Genomic DNA, 16176 nt, shown 5'->3' with positions numbered 1-16176 from the left:
TAGAGCAAATAGAAATATGCAAACACATTCAGGATTACCAGTATCGTTCTAGACTGTAACTACACATGACATTACAATAGTGAATTTAGGCTATATTAATATTAATCATACATGGGACGATGACATTTTACAATTTTCACATTGTCAATGAAACGAACAGATCCGTTATTTTGATATATTATCATGTATCTTATGGATAGCCTATAGATTTTTTTAAGTGAGGTAAAAATGCTCTTTAAATATAGTACTTGTAGTTATGAATAAGGGAATTGCCTATCTATCTATCTATCTATCTATCTATCTATCTATCTATCTATCTATCTATCTATTTATCTATCTATCTATCTATCGTTTAACTTTCTAGAAATGTAATGTAGATTCTGTACAGCACTTTCGACAAAATATCCGACAGTGAAATTTTCCGACAAAAAAAAACGTCCACCGGAAAAATGAAGACTGTAATTGTTTAAAGAAACAAGTGTCAAATTTTTAGAGCAGACTTTTAGATATTTTTATTTTATTTTAAATCGGTGAAATCCTTCGAAAGTGCCGCCCTCGTTGTTAAACTACATAAACATTCAGCCAGCAGCAGCAGAGGAGCTGCAACTGCTCCTGCTCTGTGTCTCTGAGCCTTTTCCCGCCTTATAAATGGACTCAGACGGAGGATTTAGTAACTCACTGTGAATTAAATGACTTACAGAAGCTTAATTTTCCGTTTTTATATCAGTCGCTCCTCCTTACTTCTGCTGTAAAGCTAAGCTAATCAAGCTAGCTAGCATGCCACAGTGACTTTTCCTCCACATGAAGAAGAGGAAGCTTTCAAGACACCCTGATGGCTTCAACGTCTTCAGCTGGAAAAGGTTTGAAGTCCTAAGCAGATAGTAAATGATAAGCCTAATGTGCTCTAAGTAAGTATTGGAATGTTTTTAAAAGATATGCTGCACGGTTAGCTAATAAAATGTGTATGTTGTTTCATAGAAATAATGCGCACAGGTGACTCCTGTCTGGCTCCTGACCCGAGAGATGGCACCCTGCGAGAAGCCACCATTCAGAGACCGACCACCTCTCATAATAATGACACTAAAGCGTGGGTGCTGTTCGATGATGAGGAAGAGGAGAAGGCTGTACCTGTCTCGAAACTAATGAGAACAGGCTCGAATCACTTCACCCAGGAGAAACCTCTGTTTCCCAGCAGCACCACAGACCCCAGGCTGTGCGTCCCCTTAAAGCTGAGTGATGTTGATGGAGACAGAGTCCCCTACACCATCAACAGATACCTGAGGGATTACCAGAGAGAAGGGATCAGGTTCATTTACAACAACTACATAAGGTCCAGAGGGTGTATCCTGGGTGATGACATGGGTCTGGGAAAAACTGTACAGGTACAAAGCACACTAACTGTAAAACTGTTCTCACAATTATTCCAAAGGTTCCATTTTTACACATTTTCAGGTCCATGCTTTTATTTTGGGCGTCCACTACAGATTGTTTACGTGCTGTAATGGTGAAATAACACGTCCCATACTTTGCATCGCAGAAAAAACCTCTATTTACCCTTTGAATAATCTGTATTAGTTATTATTTGTTAAGGCCACCACGCTAAAGGCCCAGTCTGCTCTGATTGGTCAGTTCTCACAGGCCTGAGTAAGTGACTGTATAGCTGTGTCATCACAACTGGCTCATTTAAAGGCCTAGTTTCTGAATCCTTCTCTGTGGATTTAGCATTTAGATACCTTAGTTGTATTTACATAGCACCTAGACATACTTCATAATCAGAAAAGCCAGAGAATCCCAATTTCTACAATATGGAACCTTTAATATTTTAATTTTTAAGCATTTTTCCTGACATTTTTCTTGACAATTTTTCTCGCTATTATTTTCAATACCTTATTGATCTTTTACTTATTGTATCGTAGGTCATAGGTTTCCTTGCAGCTATGCTGCACAAAACAGGCACATGGGAGGACATCCAGAAAAACAGGCCGGACTTTCTGCAGAGTCAGCAGCCCTCCAAGCAAAGTAAAACCAAGAAAGTGAGTATTGCAATGTGCACAAAGGAACATTAATGTAAGGATAAATAAAAACATTTATTTTCAAAATACCAGTCGCATTCAGTCAAGTACAGCTGTAGTGTAAAGCTACAGATATCAGTGAGTATTGAGTTTTCATCTGCACGTTTTAATGTTTCCATGATCTGGTTTAGGTGTTCCTGATTGTGGCCCCGCTGTCGGTGCTTTATAACTGGAAAGATGAACTGGACACATGGGGTCACTTCCAGTGTGTGGTGGTCCACGGGTTGAGGAAAGAGGAGGAGCTGGCTCGCATCAAGAAGGGACGCATTGAGATTGCTCTCACTACCTACGAGACTCTGCGCCTTTGTCTGGATCAGTTTAATAAGTAAGAACCGTGCTCAACACACACAGACAACAAATAAGTGACAAATTAGTTTTAGTAACTTCTTTTTTTGGTACTACCTTTTACTAAAATATAACTTTGCTCTCCCTGCAGCATTGACTGGTCTGCTGTAGTTGTGGATGAAGCCCACAAGATAAAAAATCCAAACTCTCAGATCACTCAGGCCATGAAGTATCTGAAATGTAAGGTCAGAGAGCTTTGTTTTTGCGATGGTGTGCTGCCTGTGTAATTATGAACTGATAATCCTATGTTCTGCTGTGTTGAAAACATTTTGAATGGTGCCACCATTGCTAATGAATGGTAATTTTGACTTTGCATTTTTGAGCATGCTTTTAATGCAAGCTTTGCACTTGTGTTTTCATCAGATCAGAATTGGCCTCACTGGCACCATCTTACAGAACAACCTTGAGGAGCTGTGGTGTGTCATGGACTGGTATGTTAAGAGACTTTTATATTACATGTGTCATCTGCATATTTAGAGTCACATTTATATAATTTTGTTCTCTGTAGTGGAAGTGATGTGGTTGAAATTTACATGTTTTTGTGAACATGCCATATCATTTTTCTTCTCTATTTAGGGCCATACCTGGTTGTCTTGGCAGCTTAGGACATTTCAAGAGCAAGATTTCGGATCCGATTGAACAAGGGCAGAGGCACAGTGCAACCAAACGTTCCTTGGCTACAGGGAGGAAGATCGTCAAAGCTCTTGTGAGGAAAATTTCCCATTGGTTCCTCAGGAGGAACAAAGCTATTATCAAGGAACAGCTGCCTAAGAAGGATGACAGGGTACGATTGGTGAAGTAGAACCAGACTTTTTCATGTCATTATTATTATTATTATTATTATTATTTTATAAGGTTGAAGATGTATGATGTATTTAAGCCTCAAATAATTTCTGTGATGTGTTTTCTTCTAGGTAGTTTATTGCTCTCTGACAGATTTTCAGCAGATGGTATATCAGACAGTGCTGGACACTGAAGACGTGACGTTACTGCTCAGGTCTTCAGAGAAATGTGACTGTCAAAGCAGACGCACCCGCAGAGGCTGCTGCTATAAAGTAAGTTATCCGCGTTTTACCATTGTTTGCTTTCATATGCTGACTTTTTGTCTTTTTTGTCTTTTTTTTGTTGTTGTTCAGATTGAGCTATTAAGTAATGTAATTTCCTTTCATTGCAGACAAACTCAAAAGGAGTGGAAATAAAAAATCTGTACTTCAGCTACTTAACCATATTGAGGAAGGTTGCCAACCATGTTGCACTGCTTCAGTCCACTGCAGGCACCAGCAAGAAGCAGGTAGAGACATGTTGCTCTATAACTGGTTACAATACACTTCAGAACTAGCTCCTTGACAGCTTTTCCAGATGTCATACCACATCCGTGTTTGATTGCAACTCATTTGTGTCTTCCAGGAAAAGTATCTTTCTGCCATCTGTGAGAAGGTATTCCAAAAGTTTCCAGATTTTGTGCAGAGATGCAAAAATGAAGCGTTTGAGGCCTTGTCGGACCTGATGTACAGTGGAAAGATGAAGGTGCAATTTAGGAACAAAGGCTCAGTCACCTGCTCATTGTGGGCTGTTTCATTTTTGCTGAACATATCTGTATTCTTTTTCAGGTTTTGCAGAAGCTGCTCAAATTTTATCTGCAAAGGAGAGATAAAGTGCTTCTTTTTTCTCTCTCAACCAAGGTGAGAGCTGTGTTTTTTTTTATCGAAATCTGATTTTTTTTCGGGCATCACAGAGTTTGCCCTTGCGATTTCAGAGATATTTATTCTGTGAGAGTTGGATGAGCAGCAGGGCAGTGATGTTATCTACAAGGCATTTTTTAGATGATGTCAGGGATCGAGTATGCTTGTTGGTTTTAGAGCTTTATGTACAGACATATCCATTCAGCATTTCATCACAGCAACAGCCTTAAACACACACTCTTAATTGCCACCGCTGTCAAAGCAGATGATTTATTTACAGAGAAAATAGTAGCAGGAGTCACAATTTTCTCATGACATAGATTAATATATAAGCCTTGGGTTTTTATAAGTGAGGGCGATTAGAGTTTTTAAGATAATTAGACTCTGTAGAGTCTAATGGCTGCTGTCACCTGAGACAGTATGATAACATTTCTGGCTGCTATGAGGTCATATTTTCATGGCCTATGTTTTGCTTTTATGGGAATCCATACAGTTTTGATTTCTGCTCAATATTACCCCTATGGAATATATATAAATATACAAGCCAGGGGATATTCTGTTTATTTTTCATTACATTTGATTGTCAAGCGTTCACATTTTCAGAATCTGAATCAGAAATAATTTAATGATACCCTCGGGGGAAACTGGGTACATAACAGTGACTCCTTTTTAGAACAGAAATATACTGTGGAAAGATTATAAGAAGATATAATTAGAGAAAAATAATAAGAAATAAGAGTAATAATAGAATATATTAAGTACTAAAATATTAAAATAACTGTAAAAGACGTGCATTAAAACTATATGTGACAACTATAAATATACATATAGAAATAGAAATACCACCAGAAATATACACAGTGTAGATTATATTGAGCAATATCACAACAGGTAATAATTAGTGTAGATAAATTAAGAAAGATGAAGAAACAGAAGAATATTGCACAGAAAATCTTCCCCCTTGACAATGTGATGTAGAGATGCCATTTCTACACAGTTGATTCCTTTGCTCGAAACCCCTCACAGTTGTTTGTCGTGTGTTTTGAACCTGTCAGCTGTTAGACGTGCTGGAGAGCTACTGCATGGCAGAGGGGCTGGACTACAGCAGGTTGGACGGAAACACCAAAGCCAAGGAAAGACTTCAGATCGTCAAAGAGTTCAACAGCTCCTCTCACACCAACCTCTGCCTGGTCTCCACCATGTAAGTCAAACAAAAAGAAGAGTTTTAAACATGTTTCTTTAAAATCTTATCTTGAACTGATAACTGACATTTTGTTCCATCAGGGCAGGTGGTCTTGGTCTTAACTTTGTAGGGGCCAATGTTGTCGTGCTATTCGACCCCACATGGAACCCAGCCAGTGACCTTCAGGCTATTGACAGGTAGGTTGTTTGCCATATCTTGACAGACTTTTGCTTGTCTGTTGTTGCTTCTCCTGACTGGCCTCAAAAAGTACCATCACTGCCAGCATAGCATCACATCTGATGTCTAAACATAAACAAACACAGGTATTTTCTTCTATTTATATGCTTGGTACCTGTGTGTTGATGTGTTTGTGTCCCTCCTCAGGGCGTATCGTATTGGCCAGTGCAGGGATGTGACTGTTCTTAGGCTGATCTCACTGGGGACTGTAGAGGAGCTCATCTACCTCAGACAGGTTTACAAACAGGTAATTATATTCATATAATCATAATGCACAAATGATGCTTGTCTTGGTATAACTCCTGTAGTACCTATGAGATGGTTGGTGACAGAAAATACTGAAGCGCCACAAAACTCGTTTTGTATACATTCACCATGGAATTTTATTTCTACAGTAATTAAATTGAGGCCATTTGATTGGTAAAACCATTAGTAGCGTTACTTTAATAATGTATTTTGTTACTTATTACCTGTTTTAAAAATGTGATCACTAACCTAATTTAAAGTGTCACAACATTAAACTAAAGTTACAAGATTACTTTCCATTACTTTGGGGTTAATTCAATATCAGATATTCAAACAAAGACAAAGAAAACCCTGTGTGTAAAAACTGCATTTGAAAAATGTTGATTGGTCGAGTCTCAATGCATCAGTGCTGGCAGCCCTGTTTAAACTTCCTCCAGATACAATGTCCTCTTTTTTGTATACTCATTACATTATGGCATTTTATCTATTCTTGGTTGAATTTCTTTAATATATGACACAAGGAAATTTATTTACTGGTGCTTTAAAATGTGAGCTCAGAGCTCTGAGCGAGCATATTTAATGTCTCTACTTTCAGCAATTACAGAGTTCCGTTGTGGGCAAGGAGAGTGCACGGCGGTACTTCGAAGCAGTGCAGGGGCAAGATGTCCATAAGGGGGAGCTGTTTGGGATCAAAAACCTCTTTAGGCTTCAGACCCAAGGGACATGCCTCACCCGCAAGATACTAGAGGTTAGATAGCCCCTACTCAACATGCCTTCTACTGCTTGATTGATGATATTGACTCGTATCCTCAGTCAGAATACAAGGTGTCACAAAACAGTCAACAAAACTATTGCACTTTGGAATTTACGAACATCTGAATGATCACATACTGCCTGCGAATATTGAGTACTGAAGACAACAAACTCTTTTGTTGATGAATGTTGATGTTCTATAATGAAATGTTTGTGTTTTTCTAAATGCATGTCTCACTTTTGTTCTCCCTGTCAGCGAGAAGGACAAGTAGAGGCCGGTGTAATGACAACCACCACACACACAGGCGAAGGGAAAGAGGAGGAGGAGACAAAGGGAGTTGGCGTGAGTAACTCTGCCGTTCTCAGAGACCCGGAACATAGGGCACCCATCTTTCCCATCCCTCACTCCGTCTTCTTTCCCAGGCGGCCCACTTATTCCTCCATTCCCATGTGAAAGAGGGGATACCTCAAACAGGGACCTTCCTGTCTGTCGGTCAACCAACCCACAGAATCTCATTCAACTTTTTCCGCCTTCGCTCCAATTTTTTTTCTGTATTGCTTCCTCCTCAGTCATTCTTTCTTTTATAATCTCCCTATTCTCTTTAAGGGGTTTATTCAAAATGACACATGCCTCATTTATGAGAGTTACAGCTTCTACTAAAACAAGACTGAATCTGACAAGTTTCCTTGAAGTGGTGTTTTTGTTTTAAGTATGAATGTTTGCATTAGATCAGTGTTTCGGGATATTGTTTGAAAGTTTTTATGCTTCCTTTGCCATGCATTCATTCGTGCCGTCAAAATTGGTGTCCATTGTAGCTGACTGAATTGAAGCGCTCTTTCTCTGTCAGTATGAAATCTACAAACTTGTAACAGAAACCTTCCAAGCACACAGAGCAAAAATATTTTGGGTTTAGTTTCACAAGCTTACAAAAACATTTTCACGTTCAATTCTTTGTGTTTTATCCGTACTGAAGGACAAGGCTTTGTCTGCCTCTCACTGTGTTTCTCTCTGATGCTGTGTGAAACAGCTGGATGCAATTACGGACGTGTCCTAATGGAAGCAGCAGACCACACTGAAGTCTATCTTCTGCTTTTCAGCTATTTATTTACACAGTGATACCCCTTATCATCCTGTTCCCAGCCAGGTCCTTTTTTACAGGGCTGCTGCTGCTCCGCTGAGGCCATTCAGATTCTTTCAAAAACACAGAATACACTGGGGTGCATTAACACGCACAGAAAGAGGCTCCAGGCATGTAAGCACCAACATGCACACGAGTACAGCAGCAGAACTGGGCACAAGTCATGAAGTTGGCATATTTTGTGAAATTAGAATCAGTGTTGGTGGTCGCGCTCATAAAGGACCATTTATACATCTACAGGAAATGTTATGACCCCTTTAGTTTTCTTCATTACATCATGATGGAGGGCAGATGTCACATCGGTGTTGATTATGATTTATTGTTACAAACATCTGTTTTGTGTTACACATTGAAATCTTACATGGGCCGGTCCACTGAAAGATGGCATGAAGACGGGAAGTGAGGAATTTGTAGCCTTTGGTGCACACGGCTTATTTACGTTCTCACACTACTTCCTTGCCTTTGTTCAGCTTTTTCTCTCTACTGTTTTATTTAAGGAACCTGGACATTGTCTGCCTAGAGATGGCCCTGTACGGAATGATGAGCCACCAAAGGAGAACAGAGTTGCGGCAAAGGTCCCCGAAAGAGTTCTGGACTTCAGCAGTGGGAGTGAAGAGGATGAGGTCGAGCAGGGGTTTAAGGGGAGGATGTCAAATCCAAGTGCAGTGGATGGCAACAGGGGTGGGAATGCTGCCACTGGTGCTAGTCGATTGAGTCTCTTCCAGCATGGTTTCTCCACACTACTTGAAGGGGTTGAAGGAAAACAAGAGTTAGGAGAAGGGGACAGCAGTGTTGAAGAAAGCCCTTTTGAGGAAGAAGTTGAGGATCAGAAGACGGAGGGTGCCTCATCTGGCCTCTGCAAGAGCTCCGATACAGGAAATGGTGCAGTCTGTCTTTCTAAAATGGGAAAGAAAACCAGGGACCTCTCCAGTGGTTCAGACATGGAAGAAAGGGAGAAAAGAGGTGGGGGAAGACAAGAAGGGGTTTCTCTGGTGAAACAGAGCGAGAGACAGGGCCCGAAAGGATGGACAAATAAGAAAATTACTGTGTTTGAGGAGAGCGATGAAATTTCTTCACCGGTCAAAAAGAAACCTAACAAGCTCAACACTACAATTCCAAGAGTGCATCACTTTGAGGGTTACTCCGATGAATCTGAGGATTTGGACCTAGAGGCGATGACGGGGCCCAAGAGAGACCCTTTCGATTCAAACACTAAAGGAGGAGACAAAGGGAGAGGAAGACTAGACCGTAACAGAGAGCGGAAAAGTTCTAGTGTCAGGGACAAGGCCAGATCCAAATACTCTGACGAAATAGAGACATTCACATCTTCAGAAGATGAACACACTGCTGTTAAGAAAGCGAGACCCGCAGGATGTCAATTCACATCTCCGCAGACGGAAAGATCCAGAGATGAGTTGCCAAAAGACGGCCAAAGAGCTGCAACAACCGACCGGGCTGAGAGACGAGCAGGATCATCCAAAGCTGTTTCATTCACCAGTCTGAAAAGTCAAGCGTCAAAAGGAAAGGAAGGCACCATTGACAGTGTGCTAGGTCAGATTCAACACCTGTTTATATATATTAGTGATTTTAATTAACTTAATTTAAACAGTAATTAAGTATATTTCTTTTTAAAGGGGGCGTACAGGAAGTGATGTATATGCACTCCAACCAGCGCGTGGTGGGCGGGAGCAAAGCAGAGGAGCTGATCAGTAGAGCGGCTGTACGAGATGTGTTCAAACTCCAGATGTACTCTCAGCTCCCGGCCAATCACCTTCTAGGCGACATGGAGGTACAGTACTGCCTTTACCCTGGTCTGCCTCAGTGATCCACAGCCCTGATCCAGCACTGTACCCATTTGCTAATGGCTAGTTAAAGGATCAGTTCACCCAAAATACTCCTCATGAATAAATCTTTCCTGTCACATGTTATGTTTTGAAGTTGAATTGGGATGACTTCTTGACATCACAAATTACATTAGAGAAATGAAATTACAACTGGAAAAACTTAACAGGAATATATTTTTTCCAGAAACTGTGACAGGGTTACTGAGTAATCCTCAGACCTTGTTGTAAACAGTGTCATTTAGACCTGTTTACTACAAAAGTGTGCCTGGCAATTGCATATTGGCGTGCAGAGTGGCTTGCCAGAACTGTATCAGACACACATGCTCACTATGACACGAGAGTGGATGTAAACAGATACTGTTCTTCGTAGCTTTACTTAAACTCAGCGGTGCGCAACAGTGTAGGTCAGGTATATTCAAATCTGTGGTCGACATTTTAGCCTGCACATCTTAGCCAGCAGTACTGATCAGTGGAAAGAGACAGCTGGTGAGCAAACAGGCAAAATATTTTCAAACAAATGGTTCATTAAATGGCTCAGTGTAGTTTATTTTGTCTTGATTTTGGGATTTTGGATTCAATTTGCAGAGTGTGATCAAATATCACTGAGCTCTGTTTTATTGGGTTGATAGCTGTCATCTTCACTGAAGTCCAAATCAGAGTAATAATAAAACTTTCTGAAGTGGTAGTCTAATAAATAGACGGTACCACATAAGTTAAACATGAATGATTTGGGATGATTTGAGCTGAAAGGATCCCTCAATTCTTCATTTTCCTTTTCGTGCTTGCTAAATAATGTAAGAATATCGTATGTATTACCTCCGCCAATGAAGCAATGCAATTCATCCGTATCTGTTTGCTAGTTGGTTGGGTTTTCAACAAAATCGGGAAAAAAAAAAACTACAGAATGGATTTCCAGGAAAATTGAATGAAGATTGGGCCTCAGCCTGGAATAGACCCCATTAACTTTTGGTGCAGATTTGCGTAAATAGATGCATCCTGGAATTTTTTGTCTCAAGTCTTTAACAGCTTTTTTTTTTTTTTTTTTTTTTTTTTTACATTTTTGTTAATTTCTGAGGGAGTTAAATACAGATCTTGATGAAAAAAACAGGTGCATTTTATGCTGATCCTAGATCTGGTCAGCATAAATTATGGTTAAGCAGTTACGGGTGGTTTAAAATTTAGGGTGATGCAGGATTATCCAGTTTGATATTGGATTAAACTTGATTGAAATAAAGGGGACTGTTGGGTCTTGGGGTAGGTATGCACTCTACAGGTTCTCCCACCTGTTACTCTTTGTTGCATGTCATATTTTTACTTTCACAAAATCAAAGCCATTTTATCTGGAAAAAGGGCTAAAAGCTACAAATAAATAAAAAGTTTAAAACATGTAAAATTGAGTCAGAGACACAAATAACTGGTCACTGCTTCTGTAAAACTTCACTCTTGTTTGATTTCAACAGAGCCTGTCAGAGAGTCCACCAGAGAGTCAGCCTCTCCCTTCTACTGTCAGACGGGAGAAGCCCAATGTGGACCATCCAGTCACCTTCGCCAACAAGAGTGTGCACAACACTAGACACACCACCTTCATCATCGGAGAGACTCCCCTGGCCATAAGCAGGTAATGAAAAAGGTATTCAGGGTAGCTGAGGTGAAGAGGAAAGAACAAGCAGTAGCAGTTAAGATAACACAAAACGAAAGGAGCACTTTGTATAAGATGAGATGATGGATTTACCAGAAGGATAAAGGAGCGTAGGGTTGGACAAATGATTAAAGATAAGGGGGCCTGCAACAAAAGAAAAGGGTTTGAATTGGATTAAAGCACGCCAGTGCATGAAAGGAGGGAAAGGGGGTGTGAAGAGTTTAGTAGGAAGAGTTGAATTCCTGGCAGTGTAGGGAAGTAGGCCAAAACTCACCACAGATATGGTGTTGAGCACCCCCACCTGGGCCTCAGGAATTGTGTGTGTGTGTGTGTGTGTGTGTGTGCGTGTGTGTGTGTGTGTGTGTGTGTGTGTGTGTGTTTAGCGGGAGACCACCTCTGAGCTTTCCCTTCCACCTATTTCCCAGCATCATGCCAAAGATTACCCAGTTATGTTCAGGCCCAACAGTGCAGGAGTTTTCCTCTTCCACAACCACAGCCCTCCTGAGACGGACCAAAAATGATTGCCCGAGGACTTCCAAACCCACACTGATCCACACACACACACACACACACACACACACACACACACACACGGCCATTCTAACAAGCATTTACCAACACAGCGCTCACATACACACCGCTGTCCCGCTGCATCAACTCCGCCTCTACCTTTTCCCGAACACTCGTATACAGACGCACACAGACACCTTTGTTGCTCCATTCTCACTCCCCGAGGGGAAGACTGCATCTCTGCCCAGAGACTCACCAGGGATTAAAAACACACACACTGGTTATATTGATATCCCCTCAATTAACCTCGCTGTTTAATGATTTAAATCCACATGCACGTCATCTTTTACTGCCGTTACTTTTATTTATTGTTTTTCCAGTCAAAGCCACAAATGGTTATAACACCACCATAATGCAGCTGCACCACCAGTGACTTTGAAGTATTTCTGTCCCAGAGTTTGGTTAGACCAAAGTTTTAATGACTGCCTAGAAGCTCAGGAAAAACACCTCATACTGCACGGCTGATGGATGTGAGCCTGAATATGTGGACAACTATTAATCCTAATGTAGGCCTGATGGACCCACAGAATATTTGATTAATAGCCTAGGCCTTGTGGCTTTTTAAAGGAACAGGTCACCCCAAAATAGGAAAATACATACTTTTCACCTTATCTGTAGTGCTTTCCTCCATCTAGATTGTTTGTTTTTGGTGGGAGCTGCCGTGTTTTGGAAATGTGGGCTGTAGAAATGTCTGCCTTATCTCTAAGACAATTAAATGGAACTAGATGGCATTCAGCTTGTGGTGCTCAGAACGCCAAAACAGCTTTGTAAAAAACTCAACAGCAATGTCTCTACACAGAAATCATGACCCGGTTACTCAAGATAAGCCGCAGACCTTTTTTGTGGAACAGTTTCCTTTAGGAACCAGCCAACCATATCTCTGCATAGAAGGAATCGTGCATCTACTTGTGGATGAGAGGCTAGATAAATAAGCCAATGCTGCATTAATGTGCTCCTCGGATGGTGCCAGTTCCCAAGTTCGGAAGTCTTTCTTCCGACCTCTGTGTGTTCTTGAGCGTCACGTCGGACTGTGCAAGCAACATGGGTGCTAAAAAGAAGGTTGTTATGCACTTTATTGCACAGAGCATTTACACATGCTGACAGCTGTGTCCGGTGCTTTCTGATAAGTTATGTAGCGTTACAGCTCAGAGGAGGAAGCCGTTCATGTTTACATCCTGTGCTGTCATGCCGAGTGGCATCTTTCTATCTCCAAAAGCTGTCAGCTCACCCCAAAACAGCCTAGTTGTAGAAATAGTACTATAGGTAAGAGGAAAAATATGTTGTATTTTTATTTTAGGGTGAACTGTGGCTTTAACTTTAACCTTGCAGTATGTTTTCATGTCCCAAATTCTGATGTGTGTGAATTTGGTGTAAATGTGACTAAGAGGTTTGTTTCTTCATTGTCAAGCACATTTTTTATGCATGGATGGCTTTTTCTCCATCATTTCTGTCTTTCTGATATTTGTGTGCTTGTGTGCAGGCAGCAGCTGGAGGAAATGGCGGAAAAATTAAAATTTCCCTCAGTCCATCAGTTTGCTGTGGAGATTCTGAGAAGAGACTCAGCCCAGAGACTGGCCTGGCTACGACAGTATTACTCTTCACTGAACCACCCTGACCTGGCTAATACAGTCACAAACAACTTCCCACAACCTGATTCAGCACAGACCTCCTCCTCAGCATCCACCAAAACAGCTGCCACAAGATCTGAGGTAGATACCAGAACCCCACAAAAGGATGTTCTGAAAGCCAAGAAAAGGCATAAATATGCTCAGAAGAAGCCCGAAACCCCACAAAACAATGTTTTTATGCCACAGAAGAAGCCTAGACACCCACAAAATGATGTTCAAGAACCCCAGAAAAAGCAAAAGATCCCACGAAGGAATGTTCAAGAGCCTCTAAGTGATGTTCCAAGCCTGGATTCAGAGGAGCAGGAGGAGAGGGTCTGCAGTGCCAGAGGACACAAGAGGACAAAGAAGAGTAGTGTTTCTAGTTCTGGAGCCTTCAGAGCTGGTGGTGGTCTTGGCTCGGATAAGGCCAGCAGCAGTGGTCTGGGGTCTGGGGAGGCTGCTGCTTTCCTGAACCGCACAGACAGAGATACCCCTTCTTCTGCGGACCTCAGCCATGGCAGGTCCACCACGTTATCCAAACCCACAGCACAGGAAAGGGAGCAGGAGCAAAAATTGTCTTCCAAGACCAGTGAACCCTTTCAAGGTCAGAGAGAGAAGCCTCACACCCCTTCCCCTCCCGAGCAGGCTCCGTCTACCTCCAGTCGCCATTCCTTCCTCACAGATCTGATAGGAGACACCTCAATCCTCGACGATTTGTTAAAACCCAAATTAAGGGGTGAACAGCATCGGGGAACACCAAAAACACCCCCCGCAGCCTCTTCAGTGTCAGCAAGCACATCCAGGATCACTCTCAACTCTGATTCTGGTTCAGCAGATCTCTTAGACTCTCTGTCCTCTCCGAAGTCACACAACACACTACCTGCACAGCAGGCAGCATCAAAGCGAAGTCGCAAAGACTTCTGGGACATCCTGAATGAGGGTAATGAGGAGAGTATTAACAGGTTAACAGACCCGGCAGAAGTGAAGAGGGTTTGCATCAGCACCAAGTTTGCGGCTAGAAGTCATTCTGGAGAAGAGGAGAGCAAGAGTCTGTGGAAGACTAATGACAAATTCCTGTGGAAGTAATAATACAGGCGAGACTGAAAGACAGGTCAAATTTTATTTAATGGTTTTGTACTTTTACAGCAAAACATTTTTTTTGACAGAAAATTTTCTAAAAAAAAACAAGAATGTATATTTAAAGCAGGATTTTTTTGTATTATTCTGAACTGATTTTATTTTTTTATTTTAAAAATGACACACTACTTGTAACTTTGTACAATGTCTTTTTTATTCATTGTAAATTATTTGAAAATGTTACTTATCCAATGATTTAGTGAGTGATTAGCGTCATGCTGATTTGTAACAGGAATAAATGGGGTGTTAATCACTCTGGAAATGGAAACCTTTGTATATTTTATAGAACTTATTGGTCAGTTTATTGCTTTATTTCTGATGGGGGGTTTTTTTCACCTAAAACACACATCCTATGGAGGAGCACTATAATGTGTCGTCAGACTGTAAAAAGTGACTGAATATTAAGAGTGCATACCTCCGTCAAGGTACAACAGTCCCCGTTTCATTCAACCAAGCCAAATCCAATATCAAGTAAATCGCATCTTATTCTGCTAAATTGGGATCTTCATTTGGATCGGCATCAAATTGTACTCATTCATAGATGTGAGCCACCACATGCCAGATTTGCTTTTTTTCATTGAGCCCCATGCATAATTCTTAGACAAATGAATAGAAGTGTTGAAATACACCCTATCTCACAATGTTAAAGAAAGTGAGAGAAAAAGAAATTCCTGGATCCGTCCTTTTATATGATCCCCACCAAAAGTTAATGGGCACTATTCTGGGCAGAGACCCATCCTCCGCTCAAGTTTTATGGAAATCTGTTGAGTAGTTTTTGTGTAACTCTGCTGACAACCAACAAACAATCTTGGACGAAAACATGACCTCCTTGGCAGAAGTAATAGTGTTACTTGTCATATCTGAGCACATTGACCTTCAAATGTTTGGCATATTTGCTTGAAAAATAGTGAAAACTATCAAAATCATGCCAATTTATCTTATGTGGACAACTAATTGATTAAGCACCATTATTCTATAGAATACTTTGATATTACGGTGGCTAAAATGAACAATATGTAACTGCCTCATCATGTGTGCATATGTAGTTAAATGTCAGTGTCGGTGCTCAAACTGTCGCTGCAGCTGACAGGATATCAGAGAAAACCCAACCTGCTGCAGGCTTTAGCCATTACTGTTATTGGATACCACGGCTGCTGGACTTGTTGGTGGCCGTGCAGAGAGACCCACTTAAAAACTCCATCACGGCTGGGCTGTTAACGTTTCTGTCACTCTGAGCACCTCGCGGCCGCCTCGCACGCCACATGAGAGTGTGAATATTGTGTAGACCGGGTGGTTTCACAGCACAGCTTTCTGCACAGTAATCTGATAGTCTGTGACTCGGCTCGGTTGTGCCCCAAACGCCCTCTCGGAGTGGAAGCTGCTGCGCTATTAGTGAAATAACAATAAGCAATTGAAGACTTAGTGGTGCTGGGAGAGGAGTACACGGGGGAGTAGTTTTCACACCCGTTCATCCACCCTTTCCTCTCACTCTCCTACTTAAAAGTCTCTCATGGTGACAAAATGATTTGCACCACTCTTAAAAAGCCCCAAAATGTTATTGTCATATCAAACTCTTAGCTTCGCAGCAAGTCAGCCCTTAATGTGTGCGTACGTGCACGAGCGCGCACGCGCATGTGCTGAACCCTCACAGCTGTGCCTGACCTCCTTTCAGCTGTTGCACTGAACCCCGAAGAGAGTGGCTCTGTGCAAGTGTTGTGTTTT

General features: G+C 41.4%; 1 protein-coding gene across 2 annotated transcripts; it reads left to right on the top strand.

Moving 5' to 3' along the window:
* The first annotated feature begins 581 nt into the window (after window positions 1-581).
* Window positions 582-14722, top strand: ercc6l2 (excision repair cross-complementation group 6-like 2). Of its 2 annotated transcripts, XM_030418055.1 has the most exons (20): window positions 582-860; window positions 979-1382; window positions 1917-2033; window positions 2204-2397; window positions 2509-2602; window positions 2781-2848; window positions 2994-3201; window positions 3332-3472; window positions 3592-3708; window positions 3825-3944; window positions 4028-4099; window positions 5155-5300; window positions 5384-5479; window positions 5667-5766; window positions 6361-6513; window positions 6775-6861; window positions 8155-9208; window positions 9292-9446; window positions 10962-11119; window positions 13191-14722. In XM_030418055.1, the coding sequence occupies exons 1-20, from the start codon at window positions 833-835 to the stop codon at window positions 14401-14403; spliced, it is 4725 nt and encodes a 1574-aa protein (XP_030273915.1). In that variant the 5' UTR covers window positions 582-832; the 3' UTR covers window positions 14404-14722. The 2 variants fall into 2 exon arrangements, with proteins under 2 accessions (XP_030273915.1, XP_030273916.1); XM_030418056.1 differs by lacking the exons at window positions 582-860; window positions 979-1382; window positions 1917-2033; window positions 2204-2397 and having other exon boundaries at window positions 2552-2597.
* The last annotated feature ends 1454 nt before the right edge of the window (window positions 14723-16176 follow it).

Source organism: Sparus aurata, chromosome 5, assembly GCF_900880675.1.
Source record: "Sparus aurata chromosome 5, fSpaAur1.1, whole genome shotgun sequence".
Lineage (NCBI taxonomy): Eukaryota > Metazoa > Chordata > Actinopteri > Spariformes > Sparidae > Sparus > Sparus aurata.
The sequence above is the reverse complement of the archived record's forward strand: the minus strand, read 5'-3'. Positions and strand labels throughout refer to the sequence as shown.